The 19,457-nt window shown below is 25.2% G+C and overlaps 1 protein-coding gene across 3 annotated transcripts; it reads left to right on the top strand.

The window, feature by feature from the left end:
* The first annotated feature begins 100 nt into the window (after window positions 1-100).
* Window positions 101-18,788, top strand: LOC136078294 (PH-interacting protein-like). Of its 3 annotated transcripts, XM_065793774.1 has the most exons (19): window positions 105-408; window positions 541-618; window positions 3,204-3,444; window positions 3,540-3,668; window positions 5,958-6,065; window positions 6,142-6,214; window positions 8,453-8,504; window positions 8,586-8,668; window positions 8,743-8,854; window positions 8,959-9,017; window positions 10,150-10,272; window positions 10,640-10,784; window positions 12,633-12,758; window positions 13,150-13,213; window positions 13,287-13,352; window positions 14,256-14,306; window positions 15,415-15,510; window positions 17,657-17,809; window positions 17,977-18,788. In XM_065793774.1, exons 1-19 carry the CDS (start codon window positions 173-175, stop codon window positions 18,697-18,699), a joined length of 2,718 nt encoding a protein of 905 aa, XP_065649846.1. In that variant the 5' UTR covers window positions 105-172; the 3' UTR covers window positions 18,700-18,788. The 3 variants fall into 3 exon arrangements, with proteins under 3 accessions (XP_065649848.1, XP_065649847.1, XP_065649846.1); XM_065793775.1 differs by lacking the exon at window positions 14,256-14,306 and having other exon boundaries at window positions 103-408; XM_065793776.1 differs by lacking the exons at window positions 14,256-14,306; window positions 15,415-15,510 and having other exon boundaries at window positions 101-408.
* Window positions 18,789-19,457: the final 669 nt, after the last annotated feature.

Below are 19,457 nucleotides of genomic sequence, written 5' to 3'. Positions count from 1 at the left end.
AGAGACTAACCTGTGTAATGTGTATCAATTCTTATAAACAACCTTTCTAGTTTATTCAGACTAAAACATTAAATAACTGTAGTATTATGGATTATATTAAACAAAGTTATATTAAAAAATTTTTATTTATTAGGAATACAAAATAATTTTTTATAAATATAATATTTTAAAAATGAAGTTTTCAGAAGAGATACCCGATGATAACCGTAATTTAAGATCAGTTAGTGGACGTGGTTGTGGTCGTACTCGTTTATCAAAAGTAAGAGTTCCTGTTTCTTATGTTAGGGCATCTGCAATGGGTACTTTTGACCATGTTATATCATCCAGTGGCAGAAAAGTGATGAATATTAATGAGGATGTATCTGTTGTTAGTGAAAGCGAGCCAGAAGATTGGCAGGGAGAGAGCAGGTTAAATCTTCTTTTCTGATGAATAATTTTGATAATTAAAATATGCATAACAATAATCATAAAATCAGTTATTTTTTTTATATGACTTTTATATAAAATAGTCGTAATCAATTTTTTTTTTCCCTTTTACAGTGATTTAACTGTTGATTCAGATTGGATAGATGAAAGGTTAATAAGCAAAGAACAGAATGAGCTTGCACCTCACAAAAGGTACATTTAATGTTATTCAGTTTTTTACATGCATATTTTCCAACTGCAACATAAATCTTTGATATAAATAAATTTATTGCATAGAAACAGTTTAGGAATAATAAATGTTTATTAAATAATTACAATCTATATTTATAACTTTTTAAATATGATTTTAAATAATAGTTGTTTTTTTTCCAGAAATTTTTGAATTTGTTAAATACTTATTTAAATTACTTATTTAAAACCTTTAGTTTTAGTAAACACTTATTTAAATATTTTTAATAAATACTTATTTAAATACTTTTAGTAAATACTTATTTAAAACCTTTAGTTTTAGTGAATATCAGTTATTTATGCGTATTCAATCATTTCCAAATTATTTAAAAATGCAACACTACCATAACCTTTTTTTTTAATGCTTCGACACTGTGTAGGATTTCTTTAATATGAATGACTAATGAATTAATTAGTTTATGAATGCCATACTCTACCCAACCCTTGGAATTAGGTAGCTATGACAATAGCGTTCAATACAAGTATGAATAATAGATTAGTAGAGGCAGAGAATAAAATTAGGAGTAAAAAAATTACAAGCATGATAAAGAGAGGCAAGCTTAGCAAACACTAACTTAGCAATGAATCAGGTATATAGTTTCAACCTTTTTGACCAAGAAAGGTCATTAGTGAAAGTTAGTCAAAGAAAAAAATTAAGTACAGGACTCAGTAAAAGTGTTTGGAGCTTAGAATTGTCTCATCAGCAAATAAAGAAGTTAGATTACTAAAAAGATTATTAATATTGATGAGAAACAACACAGGACCAAAGATGAAACAAACCTTGGACAACTGAATGCAATATAATTTAAATGTATTTTTTTTAATTTATTAACCTGTTTCTCTAGGAAGACAAGAAAACTGTGGTAGTTAGATTCAAGAGATAAATGAGAGAGTTTTTTGCAAATAGTTCTGCCTTATCTTTAGGAGAGATAATACAATCATTTTTGTGTATGAGAGATGGAATGATAGACATGTCTTTGTTAATTACACTGGTAAAAAATTCCAATAGTATATAGAACCTAGCTTCTAAAATTTAGTCTGTTTATATGAGGATAATGGACCTTATTGTCAGGACATACTAGCAATTAAAAAAATGTCAAGTACAAAATCTTAAGATTATTTTTGTGAATGAACAAAATGATTACGATTAAAAATAGCATTTGTTCTTAAGATGGATGATTGAGATTGTGACTCAACTTGAAACCAACAAGAAGAAATGGTTCCATGCATGTCTGAGTCCAGGAGATTATGTAGAAGGCAATTTTCAGTTGAGTGCCTAAGAACTATCTTTAAGAAAATCATGAAAAGAATCTCAGCCAGCTATAAGGCAGTAGTAAGAAGCAAATGTTAGGGTGAGTCTAATGACAATTAAGTACTAAAGATAAAAGTAGTGAGATCATAGCATGATCTGAACCAAAAAGAAAGAACAAGAAGAAACTGAGCACAAACTAGGGGCAGAGACAAAATACAAATCAAGGAGTAAAGATAAGAGTTTATATTAAGATTATCAGGTAAATAAGTTACTATCTGAGTAAGAGATAAGGAAAGACTAGTTTTGAGCTTTAGAGGCTGCCGGATCAGATATGAGCATTAAAGTCACTAATAATATCAATATTTGGAAATAGATAAAGAGAAAAGGGTTGGTCAATTTGATCAAAAATTTAGGGCTTAGTAAATTTTTTTTTTTTGGATTACACTTGCTTTTTTTACTTAATAAATTGAATAAATAGTTAAAGATTATAGTATAAAAAAATAATTTATGATTATACTATAAATGTTAATTAATTAACGTTTATAGTATTTTTTATTTTCATTATTTGCAATTTTTATTTATTCTTACAACAGTATCATTGGCAGAATTAAGCAAATTTTTAGTGTAGAAATTTAACTGGTTTGTCTTGCTAAAGATAATTTCTTTAACTCTTTAGTAGTGTGACAACTTGTACTGGGTTACATGTTGCTAATAAAAGGTTGATCATGATGATCTTGATTGATTTTATTAGAAGATGTTTCAAATGTAACAGCTTCTTAATAAAAGTGTACCTTATAAAACGTGCACACAAAAAGTTTTACTTTTTCAAATTAATTTGAAAACAATTAAAAATAAATTTGAAATTTAAAATATTTAATTTAAGTTAGTCATTAATTTATCATAAACATCCAAAATAATCAGAATTTGTTGAAAATTGATTTTGATTTTAAGTATTGCTAGACCTTAAAGACCAGTGCTAAAAAGTATTAGCATGGTTACATATTTCTAAACAAGTCATAGTTAGCATTGTTGCTTATTTGTTGTTGCTCTTTTTATTATTAATATTTTATTATTTTCACCTTCCCAGGGCTCCAGAGAATTACTACAGTCAAGGATGCTTCTAAATTTTATGTATTTTTATATATAATTTGCAACTCTTTTTTAACTCTAAACACGAACTTCGTTAAACGAGGCCGCTGCACAGATTATAAACAGTACTTCTAGAGATGTAGAGTAGATTTGAGCATTGAGTCTCTTGATTGTAAAAAATTAAGTCAAAAATCTTATATAATTATAGGCGTAAAAAGGAGATATTTTCTTCAGATGTTGAAGATAATGATAAACTAGAGCTTGATGTTATAAGTATAGAAAGTTCTTCGGATACACACACTTCTGAGTCTTCTGAAAGTGAAGAGAATGTTAACGATAAAACTGAAACTGTTGTTGTTAAAATAAGCAAACGTGTGAATAGGGGAAAACAGAAAGCATCACGGACCTGTCTTCCTGAAAAAGTTTTTCATAAAAAGTCTAAAAAAGAAGTCAGTTATTTTTTTTTTAAATATTGTAACTAAAAAACTATATTTTACTATTATTTTTTTACTTATTACATTAAATTATTTTAACTTTTTAAAAGATATGCACCCACAAAGCCAATCCTCTGCAAGAAAATATTGAAGAATATTTGCAGTTTCATCAGCCAACTGAGTGGATTTTGAGTACCCATAGTAAAAAGTTTCCATACTTTCCTCAAATAGGTGATGAGGTACTTAATTTATTTTTAAAGTGCAATTTTTTTTGTTGCATGTGGCCTTTTCGATACTACTTGTTGATACTACTCACAGTCATTAATAATTATAGTTAGCAGGGGTCGAAATGGTTTTTCTCTTTAATTTAGCACTAACGCTTTTTCTATTTACCATAATTACCGGTTTATGCTTTTATTTTGTTGAATTTTTTCTTGTTAAAGTTTTTACATGTTTAAATGTTATTATAAATGGTACCTGTACCGAAAAGATAGATACTAAAAAATTCACATAATGCAAATAGTGGAACACTAGTTCCTTCATTAAAAAATATATATTTAAAATATTTAAATATTTGAAAACATGTATGACCTTTCCTTATTCATTTTTTTTTTTTTAATATTTAATAATTCTTTGCAAATGGTTAAAGTTTTATTATTTTGTAACTTATGGTTCCAGTCCTAAAATTTATGGTCCTGAAAATGAATGATTAATTAACTGAAAAATATTTTGGGTTTTACTCTTACCTTTTTATGGTAAAAATATGCTGTGAAATAAATATGTAAATATGCTAACAAAATGCAGCAATAAAAATTACATGGCATGATAAACAGTATATTAAATCAAAACAAGTTATTAATTGAATATAATTTCATAACTAAAAAGATAAAAAAAGATTTGCTATGAATATCAATTTGATTTATTTTTATGCTCTTTAAAATAAAAGATAATGTTTCTAAAGATTTTAAGATTTTTTCCAAGTGTTTGTCTATGGATCCACACTTGATCCACATATGGATTGAATCCTATTTTTCATTTATAAACATATATAATAATAAAAAAATTTTTATAACCTTTATCCAGGGATTATCCTTTTCCGGATATTTCTGGAATTTGGTATGTTTCTTTAAAAAATCATTTTTTCTGAATATTCCAATAGTTTTTTTAAAATACAAGTCAATAATATTTTTTTTCAACTTTGTCATCAAATAATTAAAAAAGTCAAGGTATCGTTCATCCATTTTTTTCTTATTTGTATGGATATATTTGTTAATACTTATTAATTTTAAGTTTTTTATTAATTTGACAATTTCAGCTAAAAACCTAGTATATTTTAATTTAATTTTTTTTTTAATATAAATTAAATTTATTTATGTGGTAGCTTTAAAAAATTAAAAAAAATTAAATAGAAAAGTAAAAAAACACTGTAACTAAATTAGTCATGCTATGCTATTAGCTACCAACCCATTCATACTTGGTTTAAGATAACCTAGAAATTTATTTTGATTGCTTCAAAACTTTGCATTTGCAATAAAATTTTAAATAAAGTTGTTCCTCAAATATTAAGTAAAATATATTTTTTAACTTAGTAATCAAATGATTAAAACAGTAAAGGTATTATTCATCAATTACTCTACGCTATATTTAGTTTAGACATTATTTGTACGTGTGTCGAACTATTTTTTTTTCCTTATTTGCATATTTATTAATTATTATTCTTACAATTTCATCTAAAAATCTAGCGTAATTTAATTTAACAATATTTTTATTATAAATTGAATCAATTCATAAACCATATTTAACTAAATATTTAAATACTTCTTTTATAAAAAAGAATGCCTTCAGTCCTAAACCTTCAGTCGATGTATGTACACTCCACTGCGCTTATCCCTATTTAAGTCAGTCGATGTATGTACACTCCTTTGTGACTATGGCTATAACAGTCGATTTATATACGCAATAGTGCGCATATAAAATATGCACATATGCACATAATGCACATATACACATAAAACTTTAAAAAAAATAAAAAGTAAACAACAATATTTAAAAACTTAAAACTACTTCAAATGAAACTTTAAAAAAAAAACCTTACCTGTTTGAAAAATTAAAGTATTAAAACATTTTTTAGCATGCAAATGATGTTTATATTATATTTACAATATTTGTACGTGTGTTTGTACACACGTACAAATAATGTAAATATAATGTAAATATAATTATCATAAATATAATAAATACAAATAATGAATTTCTTTTCAAACACATGAGATATTCTTAGTTACACAAAATGCAATTATATTTCCGGATTTTTTCCAGATTTAAAATATTTCTTTAAAATATTTTCCAGATTTTTCCAGATATTTGTTGCAAAATATTTTTCAGATTTATAAATATGACCTTGATGATAATCCCTTTTTTCACAACAGAATACATCTTTTAATTCTATATATTTGAAATTAAAAGATGTAACACATATAGACTTTAAAATAGGTATTTTATGATATTTTATTGTTTGTAATATTTAGGTATATTATCTTTGGCAAGGTCATAAATTATATGTTAAGCAAGTTATCGAACTAAATGAGTATGAAATACAAGATTCGCGTCAAGCTTATTGTAAATATAGTTTAGCTGTTAGTGTTTTCTAATTTTTTTTTTAACTTTGTTGATATATTAGTTATATACTAAGAAATATACTTTAAATTCTAGCCAGCAGAACTGTGCAAGTTAGTTGGTATTTCATATGATGTTCATCCAACAAAGTTGTGTTCTTTAAAACTAGGTAAAATTAAAGTTAGTTTGCTTAGTTATAAATGAATATAACTTTTGTTTGTCATTGTAGTTTTTATAATGCTATTATGTTTATGCAATGATTATATCAATGGTAAAGGACATGATAACACTATAAGAGCCTGAATGAAATGTTATTTCTAAATTTCAATATTTTGTAACAATTTCAGTCAGTGAAAAAAGAATTTTAGAGATCTGAGAGATAGTCACATTTTGTGTTTTGGTATATGATCTTATGATGCATTCTTAGAAAAATACTGTAAATAAATTTTTATTTCTGATTGTTATGTTTTTTTTATGTTCCTTGAGAGGGTTAAATGCCAGAAAAATATACATTTATTTTAAGAAGTTAATTGAGAACAACATTTACCAAAATTTAGATATTTTGAACTTATGCTTTCATACTATATATTTTTTTTAATTGGTACTTTTAATAATTTTTTTTATTTAAAAAAGTATTAGTACAGAATTAAAAAATAGGTTGTTCTGTGGTCATAGACCACAAAACACTGTTAATTTTTATTAGAACTATATCTACTGAAATGTTTTTTTATAGTCCAACCAATAAAAAATAAAATTAAGCATTTTCCCTTATCACTAGCAGGGTCAACAACAGGGAAACTAGAGGCCTTGCAGAAAACTTATAAGCTTTTTAACTTTTTGTTTTAAAAATATTATAGAATTTTTTTTCCTTTAAAAATCATTGAAAAAAATATTTATAGAGCTTTAAAATGAAATGAGGAGAAAGAAAGCGCTAGCATAATGCTGCCTTCAGATAGATCACACTCAAGATTGTCGGCCTTTTCTAAGCAATTGAAGTCTCAGCTTTTTTTTTTACTAAAGTATATGGTTATCCTATCTAGCAAATAGAGCCACTTTAATGGTACATAATTGGAGAGAACATTAGTATAAATGAGAAACAGCACAGGAGTGAAGATGATCATGCAACATCCAAGGCAGGAAACAATGTAACAAAGGTTTAATCTAAAAAAATTTCAAAAATATTTTTGCCTACCCCTAAAGTTTTTGCCCAAGAAATTTTCTTCAAGAGAGCAGTCCATTTTAACATTTGCTTAAGCCGAATATTTTTATAAAGACATCATCTTTAAGGTTCTTGGTTGAGTATAACAACCAAGAACCTTAAGACAGGGTGTATTTTAAGTCAGAATTAAGGCAGAAAGACATCTATCAGGTTATACTCTATTATATTTTAACAGTAGCTGGGTGATCATTATGATCTTAATCCTTAAGATCATAATGATCACCCAGTTTAAGTTTTATATTACTAAGAATTATGTTATTGATTATTCTTATAATTGGTTAATTAATCAGTATTGCCATCGGTAAAGGGCTTTTTTTATCTATTGGTATTGGCTAAAAATGTTTAATCAGTACATCATCATTGTTTGTGGGTGTATATATATATATATATATATATATATATATATATATATATATATATATATATATATATATATATATATATATATATATATATATACATATATATATATATATATACATATATATATATATATATATATATATATATATATATATATATATATATATATATATATAAATATATATATTTATATATATTATATATCAGGAAAAAATGCCTACATTTAGCAATATTTCCTCTAATGTTCACTGACATGAGGGGTACTGCTGTCCAAATTATTTTCCTAGACTAGCCCCTGCTGTATATATATCAAACCTCAGAATTAGGAAAAATGAGGTCGGCAATAATTTGCCCACCTCAATCTTTTAGAGGTCGGCATCAGGTCGGCTAAAATTATTTGATACAACGGTCTTGCCATAAAACATAGAAACGAGGTTGGCAATTTTTTGCTGACCTCAAACACTTTCAGGTCGGCAGTTAGGTCGAATGCCGACCCTTATTCCTTGATATATATATATATATATATATATATATATATATATATATATATATATATATACATATATAGCAGGAGCTTATCTAGGAAAATAATTTGGACGGCAGTACCCCTCGTGTCCGAAAACATTGGAGGAAATATTGCTAAATGTAGGCATTTTTTCCCGAAAACAAAAAAATTTCCCATTAAAAAAAGGATGTATGTTAAATGAGCATATGCTTACTAGTTATGCTTATCTCTATATACAGCTTTTTCAGAAAAAGCATATACATATATATATTTTTTTTTGAAGTTAAATTTAACTTAATTGTTGTTATTGTTTTCTCTAGAACTTATTGGAAAGAAAAAATTATCAGGCAGAAAACAAACCATACATGTGAGGTAATTCACCAAATAAGCAAGTATTGAAAAATAATTTTTTTTAAAAGTGTTAAATTTCAATTGGCATATATATTTTTAAAGGTTTCATGATATGCCAAACGTTGTAGACTTTTTGGTGTTAAAACATATATATGAAGAGTCTTTGATGCATTACTGGAAAGAAGGTTTTTTGTTTGTTCTTGTAAAAATATGAAGAAAAAAGTTTTTATTTTACATATTACAGTGATTTTTTTTTAAGGAGTCAGGTTCCGATGTATTATTGATGATAAATGGTACTTTGGAAGCATCACAAATAATAGTCCTTTTGAAGAAGATTTTCCTAACAGCAGTTTTCTAAGTTTAACAGTCGAGTATGCGTTTTAACATTTTTATTTTATAAAACTTTTCATTTTTTTTTTATTTCTTTTTTAACTAATTTATTTCTTATTATTGATTTTTATTTTTGTTGAATTAGATGGGATTCAGGTGAAAGCGAGAGGGTAAGCCCCTGGGATCTAGAAAAAATTCCTGAAGGTACTAAAAACATTTAAAAAATCTATTTTCTATATATATTTGTTGGTAGGAATAGTATTCTTAAAATTTTTTAGGTAAGATTATTCTATTAAATAATTGTCTGTGATTAAAGAGATTCCTAAGTATTATAAACATGTTAATCTTTTAAAAAGCACATTAAATTTTTTTTTAGTGTATATTATTCCTGCCACATTGTAATAAACGTCTTCATTCTTTACAAAGTTTTTATCCTTCACAAGTCTTCATTCTTCACAATTTATCATCCTTCACAAGTCTTCATCCTTCACAAGTCTTTATGCTTCACAAGCCTTCATTCTTTACAAAGTCTTTATTCTTCACGAAGTCTTCATCCTTCACTAGTCTTCACAAACTATTTTCTTTATTTTGGAGAAAGCATAGCACAGAAACTCAATATTTGGTTACAAATTTAAAAGTGAAAGAAACGTCACATTATTAATGTTTACAATAATTTTTCCTCATAATTTTACATACTAAGATTTTGTGATTAATAAGTAAAATTTAATCTAGCAGTTTTAACTTTAATTAAATAAAATTAAAACTGTTCCAAAAATTCGGTTAGCCGGCTTGTTAAAAAGTAAAGTAATTCAGTTTTCAATGTTGAATAATTTAATTAGAACTAAAAAAATTTCATAATTGTCAATTTGATTGACATTTTTAGAAGTGTTGTTTTAAGATAGCTTATAATACAGAGCCACTTTTAATGTTGTTATTAATAAAAGCGCTTTTTTAAATGTAAAAAAAATGTCTTTAAAACATCACCACAAGCATAACATTTAAAGTATAGTACAAATATAAATTAAAGTTTAGCTATGAAGGTACCATATATCTTTTTATGACATTTCAATGAAGTTTGCAATAATTATAATTTATCTACTTGTATATATAAACAAATATTATCTATATTATGAGATGGTTGAGTAAATGAACTTCAAGTGAGACACATTTAGGTAATTGAAGTTTATTGTTGAATACAAATTTTCACTACAGTTATAATCTAAATTATATTTATGTTCTTTAAAATAAAAGAACATGTTTATTGGACTTCGGACTCCAATTAAAAGAGAAGCAAAGGTTTTAATTTTGTTTTATTTTTTTAATGATTTTAATGCAGACTGTGATATCGTAAATGATGATCCATTAACAGAAAAAGATAAAGTTTTGTACATGTATAAACCTAACAAAACAGACTGGCCTTATGAAAGCTTTGAAGATCTGTTATCTAGGGTTAGAAAAGGTTTTATTTTTTTAATGCTAGTTTAATGTTATTTCATGACAATATTATAAGAAATGAAATGGATTAATTGTAGTAGTAATTGCCATTATGTGTGTACAGAAATCATAATAAGTTTCAATGCTCCTTTGTGTTAAAGAAATTTATAGGTTTAATCCATATTTTATATACAACAGGTTAAAAGTGCAAAACATAACAAAGTTTGATATATGTATACACTATAATATACATGAATTTAAATGTCAAATTTTAGATTTAAATCAAATTTATTAATGGTGTAAAAACCAACATAGGGTTGCATGAAAAGTTGTGAAAACTTATAAGAAAATTGTCACTTATCTTATACAAACTTGTTATATTTATATTTCAGGTATTAATGATTTAATGATGATGGATTTTGCTTTGCCATTTTTTTGTACTATTAATACACTTCAGTATCCGACTTACTGGAGTATTGTAGCATTTCCCACTGATCTTCAAACAATAAAATCAAGATTAGAAAATAGGTTTTATAGGTAAAAATAAGTTATTTATTAACATAACATAAGTTCTACTTATCAGCATAACTCAACATAAATTATTAGATTAATATATGTTATATAAATGCAATTCATTTTTTATTATTCGCATACTTGATCAAATATATATATATATATATATATATATATATATATATATATATATATACATATATATATATATATATATATATATATATATATATATATATATATATATATATATATATATATATATATATAAAATATATATTATACATATAAATATACAATATATATAATAAATATATATAATATATGTATGTGTATATGTATATATACAATGTTAATGTATTCTACAGACAGAGTGCTCAATGTTCTTAAAGAACAGAGCAATAATAAATTACTAATTTATATATATATATATATATATATATATATATATATATATATATATATCAGAATTTAGAATTATATATATATATATATATATAACATATCCTCGGTATTAAAATAAATGAGGTCGGCAATAACTTGCTGTCCTAATCTATGTGAAGTCGGCTTCAGGTCGGCAGAAAAAATGCGAAACAAAGGTTCGATAAAACATAGAAACAAGGCAATATTTTGCCAACCTCAAGCACTTCTAGGTTGGCATTGCCTTATGCTCTTGACAAATTAAAAAACTTTATCTTTGTGACTTTTTTAATAGTTTGATATATTAATTCTTTTTTTCGTTTTTTAAGAACAACCATTTTAGTTGCACTACACCTATACACTATTAGTCTAAGTCAGCCAACTTTGATAACCAACACTGAAAAACCTTCCAGTGTTGGTTACTAGAGTTGAGATTGTTTGAATTTGTTGCAATTCCTATGAACATTGTGAGAACATTTAAAAGGTCTTAACATAATATGTCATTAGGTTGTTTGTTTTACAATAGTTCAATCATTTCGTGTTTTAGAGCATTATATTTTAACTATAATTTGCTCTTTATTTATTTCATGACATTTCACTGATAAAAGACTAGTTTAAATTATAATTCCTCTATTCAATAAAGTTAAAACACTCTGTCAGTCAGAAAATTAAATTCTTCTATATTTTTTAGAGAAACTAATCTGTCTTTTAATTGCATTGTTATTGAATTTTTATTTTATTAAAGATAAAATGAGATTTAACAGCTTTTTTGGCAACTGTTTCGATGCTTATCCTAAATAATATATCTAAGTATATATATATATATATATATATATATATATATATATATATATATATATATATATATATATATATATATATATATATATATATATATAATTAAGGGGTCATATTATCATATAGATAATATGACCCCTTTATATATAAATGAGGAATCATATTATCATATAAGGGTCCCTATATATAAATAAGGGGTCATATTATTATATAGATAATTTATTTTATGCAATATAGTAATATTTAGACGCACAGATTTGTATTTTGAAAATGCATTGAAGTATCTAACTTTTTCTTGTTTAAATTTAGTTAAAACTAATTAAAATAACATTTGCAAAAGAAACTCATAAGTGTTATTAAAAAACAATTCTTTACATTAAATTTAGATTAAGAACCTTCAACACTTAAAAATTGTGCTCTGAGGGCTCTGTACATTCTTATTTTTCTGATATAGATCCTAATTGTATGATTGTTATCTGTAACAAAAAAGAATTATTTTTTAACCCTATTTCTTAATTGATGTGTGAACTGAAGCCTCTGCTTCTTATTAGCAGTAAAAGATATTTTTTTAAACTTTTTACCTGTTTGCTTAAATAGCAGTAAATTTAAAACATGTCAATTTAATTTTATTATTAAAGTGTTTTGTCAAATTAGGCGAATAGATGCACTCTTGTGGGAGATACGCCAAATAAAAACTAATGCTGTTAAATTTAATGAACAAGACAGTGCTATTATTATTGATGCTGCTTACTTGGTTAAACTGCTTTGCAAGTTTTGCAAGTATACTTTATTTCACATTTTTTAAATCAAGTAACAACTTTAAATTACCAAGTATTTTATATTAAATGTTTAAAATATCTTATGTTCTAAATATTTAATATAGTATAGGTTAATCCTTACAATATTACATGCACACACGCATACATAATCATCCTTTGTACACAACTTTTTTTTTATCTAACTTTTGTGTTGTTAATATATAAGTTATTTCGTTTTTCTAACAAATATCAACACTATCAATAACTTTTTAATAAATTTTTATAAATTCAATGTCATAAAATTTTTTAATATTTTATATTAATAATCTAAACTATATTTTAGTAATAAATTTAAATTTTGCATTGTTGAAATGTTAATATAAAAGAAAAATACTGTTTAACATTTGTTTCAGAGACCCAATCATAACTAATATACGCTCTTTATGTAAAAGTATTCCACATGTTTATGAGACTAAGGTATATTTTTATTCAAATATTTATTGTTTTAATAAAGCTGATAAGTATAATTATTGCATAATTTTTTATTTAGGAACAAAATTTTGAAGAATCAGAAGATGAAAATGATGAAGATGATGCATATGAAAGTGATGTTCCTGTTAGTGATTTGTAAAAAATAGTTTTTATAATTCTTAGGGTGGTTCTGCAAATTAATGTTAGTAATTTTTAAGAGATGGTTTATAATTTGAGATAAAAGTTAATTTTGAGAAAATTTTAAAAAAAAGTTTAGAAATAGCGGAAAGTTAAAATATTAATAATAATTTTAAAGTTTTATTTAAAAATTAATGAAAAAAACTTTGAAATGAAAAAATAAAAAAATTAGGGAAAAAATGTTAATAAAAAATTAATGAAAAAACATTGAAGTAAGTTGATTCCTTTCATATATTTAATAAAAAATTTTGTGTCTCGCTAATGTCATGCTAAATAAAAATAATAATAATAGAATTAAGACAAAATATAATCAAAAAGAAAATTTAGAAAGACAATAATAGAAGTTAAATTTGACCACAAAAAAAAGAGCAAAATAAGTAAAAAAAAATTAAACAACAGAATAACAAAAAAATTAAATAAATAAAAAAACAAAAAAAGAATAAAAAAACGACTGGTTTCAATGGTTTTATTTAAGCTATATTTAATTTCAAGCACAAAATGTTTACATTAAAAATAGTTTAACTGAAGTTGCAAAAAGTGTCATCATTAAAAAATATAGTTACAAAAATAAATATTTTGTAATTTAGGTTACCTGTTGTAGCAGAATTATGCCTACTGTAATCAGATCTTATTGCTTGCAATCAAGATTGACAGAAATTTAGTTGACTTAGATAAGATTTTAAGTTGCATACTCAGAAACTAACTAGAAAACTGTAGGTCATTGTTTAATCACAATTTTCTAGTTTGCTGATATTTTCTGTTATGGCGGGAGTTCTCTAATCGTAAAAATTTAGTTATTCAGCCCTTACATTTTTATAAATGAATGATTGAAACAATAAATTTTTTTTAGTGTGCGTCATCTGAACAATGCTCATCAGGAGTTTCTACACATGCAGATGAGGTGCTTTATTTCAGATTTTTTAGTTATATTTTTTTAGATCATTGTTATATAATAAGTAGTTGAACATTCCATCTTTAATTTATGAGTCTGATTTTATTATCTTTATTAAGGGTAAGGCAGAATTATTTGCAAACTAATTCCATCTAATTTAACTCTTGAATCTAATCTCTATACAGATCCTGCCATTCCAGTTAAACAGGCTGACATATTGTTAGACATCCACACCACTCTGGCTTCCAATGCTAAAGTCATTTCTCAATTAAAATCTTCAATGGTTTGTGATCCAGACAACATTCCTGTCATAGTCTTACAAAAGTATTCTCCTGAACTTTAATTCTCCCTAAACTATTTAATAAGTGCTTGACTGAATCTTGATTTCCTGCTTGCTGGAAAATGGCATTAAATTTCTAACATCTCATCTTGAGCCTAATTAACATACTCTCTGACAATCAATAGCAGTTGGTTTTCAATTTTCTCGTTTTATGTTTGACTGTTGTAACTGAAAAATTCTAATAGGGCAATTGCTTTCCAACAACAATATTAAAGTCATTCTCAAAGGCCAACACTCTTTTTCACTTCTAGTAAACTCTGGGGTTCCACAAGGTTCTATCCTTGGTCCTGTATTGTTTTTTATCTACATTAATGATCGTTCTGACGATCTTTCATCTAAAGTGTCTAAATTTGCTGACAAATCAATTTTATATTCCTGTCTTAGTTGGATCTGCTCAATCTGCAAAGCTCTTCCATTGTTGTAAGGTTGCATCTCTTTTTTCTACTAATACTATTTTACTGTATCTGTCCCTTCATGCTCAAAAAGTTTTGGAACTCTCTAACATCTCAATTTTTTCCTGACTTATTTAACCAAACATTTTTTCCTGACTTATTTAACTTATAACTTTTCAAATTTTCTGTCAACCATTTCTATGCACTTTAACACTATTCTTTGTTTTCTAGTAACTCTCAACTTAATAGTGGTTGCTTGCACCTTTGATGGGAGTGAATTGTTTTGAAAAAGGAATATAAAATCTAATGTTTTAATGAACACATTTTTAAAATAAAACCTTGTTTGATCTTGTTTAAAATAAAGTATAACATTTTTTGGTCCTAGGACTGGAAACGTGAGGCAAAGTCATTACTGGAATTTATTGCTTTAAAGGATGACGCAGCTCCATTTAGAGAACCTGTTGATACAGAGCAATTTCCGGTTAGCTATTTTTATTTTTATACTTTTTCTATCTTTTAACATTTTTTTATTTAATAATATTATTTTATTTAATAATAATAATAAAATCAGTTTTATGAAACATTTAATAATTTTTGTAAATAATTTTTTAGATGTAAATTTTTTACAAAATAGAATGTAAACATAAGTCATCATTCAATTGAAAAATAAACTCTGAAGTTAATTAGTCACCTTTTAAAATTGGTTTACTTGAATGTGGAATTTGTAATTTAAAAGAAGTCACATAATGTGCTATTAGATAATGACTATCTTGTTAGTTTTACAATGTTTTGCTATTCCGAAATAAAGACTGTAATAATGTTTTTCGGTTTCACCTTTACTTTATTGGACTAAAAATTGCTATAAAAACTCTCTCAACTTTTCAAGTCTGTAACAAGAGCTTCAAATGCCTCTGTGCAGTGAAACATGTTCATTGTGCAGTGAAGCAAGTTTCAAAATACAATAGGTAATATTCAAAGAAATATAATTAAATAAGTATAAATGCAAATACTTGTTATTATATATATATATTTTTTAATCTGCTTTCATAAAAACTTAATTATTTTGCAGCAGCAAAATGCATCTTTTCTAAGGTAATAAATGTTTCTCTGAAATGTCATTATTTAAACATTTTTGGTTGTTAGAGACCAGGATGTGAAACGGATTTTTCTTAATTTATGGTTTTGTTTGGTCAATAAATTTGTATCCAGTTTTCTGATGTTTCAGCATAAATTAAATGAATTATATATATAATATATATATATATACATATATATATATATATATATATATATATATATATATATATATATATATATATATATATATATATATATATATATATATATATATATATATATATATATATATAGTTCATTTAATTTATGCTGAAACATCAGAAAACTGGTTACAAATTTATTGACCAAACAAAACCATAAATATATATATATATATATATATATATATATAAATTTTTTTTTTACTTCAAAGTCTTCTAAAAAAAATATTTAAATATTTTTGTTCCAAAAATAAATGTGAAACATTTTTGCTATAAGGATTATTATGTATTTTATTAAGTTGATAGTTTTTACTTAAAAATACTTTCAAATAATAAAAATTGTTAATTATAATCAAATTTCCGTAGTTTTAATTTTAGAAAAAGCAAAACTGTTGATTTAATAAAGTTTTTTAACATGCAGTTTAACGCAGTTTAGATAAGTGCATGTATTTATAAAAAATAAAGGAATTTTTTTACAAGCGAAATGTTAATAAATTTTGAGTTATTTTTTGCTTAACAAATGTTATTTGGTTATCTTCAAAATGGTGTGCAGTTTCACTAAAGCTTACAAAAACTATTTTAGTTTAAATAGAAACCAATATTTTGGTTTAAATAGACACCAGTTTATGAAGTAAGAATACATTAAATTAAAGTAAGCAGACTACATTTAAAAAACAAAGCTAAAATAAAAGTTTTCAAACATTTAGGTGGTTTATCGTTATTGGCTTTGTAGACCCAAAAAGATTATCTCAAAATGTAAATTATGTTTATAATTCTGATTTATTCAGAAAAAACATAAAAGAGAAAAAATTGGATTGTACACAACAGTTTAAAAACTTTTTTTATCAGTGACAAGATACTTTCTTGAAGTATTTATTTTCAAAACAGAGGTGAATGTCAAACGGCTGAAAGCTAGCGAGCTATGAAAGTTGCTCACAGTTTTTTTGAAAATAATTTTAAAATTTGGAGAATTAGCTGAAATCTAGAAATATATATTCCTTGCGGTACTTTATGTTGCAATACTTACTTATCTAATTAACCAATTGATTTACAATGATGCATTGTCAGATTAAATCATTTAATCATAAATGCGTAGAAAAATGGTAACTGCACATTTTACATAGTTTAATGAACTCAAAGTTTTTTCAATATTATCCATAGATATCCATGGATACATTGTAATATTATCCATGGGTACATTGTAATATGCTTTTAATTTTTTAAGTTTGTTAATTAATGTCAATGGGTCATTTATATCATTTTTTCTGTTAATTTGTAAATATTTTTATAATCAGTTTGCATTTGAACAAATTAATATCTATGGTTGTTTCATTTATAAATGGATTTTAGGATTATCTAAGTGTCATACATGATCCGATTGATCTATCTACTATACGACAAAGATTAGATTCCAATCAGTATGATGATGCCGAATCTTTTATTCGTGATTTTCAACTTATCTTTAAAAACGCGAAAACGTACACCGTTAATCGACGTTCTGCTGTAAGTTGTTTTCAATTTTGGTACATTTTTAACATTTCATTATAGTACAGCTTGATGTTCCGCTGCAAGTTATTTTAAACGTTAGTTTATTTTTCAAGCACTTTGTCATACTACAGGTAAAAATTTTGATGTAAAGCATGTTTTTGAAAAATGTTTTTTATTGCTAGATTTTTAAAATGACACTAAGGCTATCGGCTTTGTTTGACGCTCGATGTCATGCTGTTATTGACGCTTGCACACGTTCTCATGAAAATATTCACTCGACGCGTGAAAAATCAAAAAAAAAAGCTAATTGTATAAAAATATCTGATTCATCAGAAGATGAATTACATTCCTCTACAAGACCTATAAAAAACTATAAAAAGAATATATCTCCGAAAAGGAATATTCACATTTCACCTGTCGAGTGTACTGGTAAATCGTTATTAAAAAGTGCAGCAACAACACAAAATGGAGTGTTGCATGTTACAAGATCTATGAATAGTTATATAAATAAAGACTCAAATGACCGTAATTTAAGCTCAGAAGAAAACGTTATACCTAATATATTAAAACGAACACGTAATTCTAAACGTAGGTCTCGCGTTAGAAAATGTTATGGCTATGACTCAGACGAAAATTTGGAATACCTTACTAAAAAAACTTCTCTTAAACCTTCATTAAAACGTCGTAATGTAGCCAAAGTAGATAAAAAGCCAAACAAAAAACTCAAGTTAAAACAAAATATTATATTACAAAAACGTTCTTCGTGCAGATCTAAATCTGCTGTTAATTACTGTGAAGAAGAGTTTGATGTATTTGATCAAATATCAGATAAAGAAACAAGAACTGATTTAAATGATGATAAATCATTTACTGAAAGTAACGAAGACTCTGAAGAAAGCTCATAAAAATCTCCTGTAGCCGCTAGTAGTCGCGGACGCATACATAGAGCTGCAAAACGCTTTTGTAAATAATTTGAACGAAATATTCTAGAAAATTATTTATAATCCTTTTGTTTAACTATTTCAGGCTTTATTTTTGTTTTATATTTTTGTATAGATTTTATAACAAATCTAAAAGCACTTGACTGTTTCAATAGCAATAGCTTTTAAAAAGTATGCAATTTTTAATATTTTACAATATAAATACAGTTTCAAATAAAGTTTTTAAGTGCTGAAAGTTAGTCTGTTGCATTATATATAGTTTTGGAGCAAATGCTGAAATATTTATATAGAATAGTGAAGGTTTATTAAAAAAAAAAAAAAAAAAAAATATACAAATATTTTTATATATAAATATCGTTCTTGATTTTAATTTTCATCAGACTCTTTCAAATTTATCTAATACTGATCTGAAACCTCTTTCTCTTACATTAATCCGTCAAAATAGCAACACAAACATTTTCCACCATAGGTACATTTCAAAAAAAATTATGTCTTGTAGTATTTCATAATTAAAATTCATTTACATTAAAATTTAAGGTGAATTATGTTTTCTCTAGTCTAGACCTTACTAGTATGTTTTTACGACAGAGTTGTATCCAGTTCATTTTTTACATGTATGTCCAATAGATGCTCTTGTTCTATAGTGGTCCTTTATCATTTTTTTAAACCAAATTTAGTTTACTTAAAGATTGGTTGACTTCAGCAACAGGGGTCGTTTTAGG

This window comes from Hydra vulgaris, chromosome 03 (genome assembly GCF_038396675.1).
Source record: "Hydra vulgaris chromosome 03, alternate assembly HydraT2T_AEP".
In the NCBI taxonomy this organism is placed as follows: Eukaryota; Metazoa; Cnidaria; class Hydrozoa; order Anthoathecata; family Hydridae; genus Hydra; species Hydra vulgaris.
This window is presented reverse-complemented; position numbering and strand designations above follow the sequence as displayed.

Bases quoted from the DNA above. Each gene is read 5' to 3' on its own strand.
- LOC136078294 (XM_065793774.1), top strand. From the start codon at position 173: ATGAAGTTTTCAGAAGAGATACCCGATGATAACCGTAATTTAAGATCA. The intron at 14,307-15,414 runs GTGCTTTATTTC...TTTTGGTCCTAG, and splicing joins TTTCTACACATGCAGATGAG to GACTGGAAACGTGAGGCAAA. The intron at 17,810-17,976 runs GTAAGTTGTTTT...TTTTATTGCTAG, and splicing joins CCGTTAATCGACGTTCTGCT to ATTTTTAAAATGACACTAAG.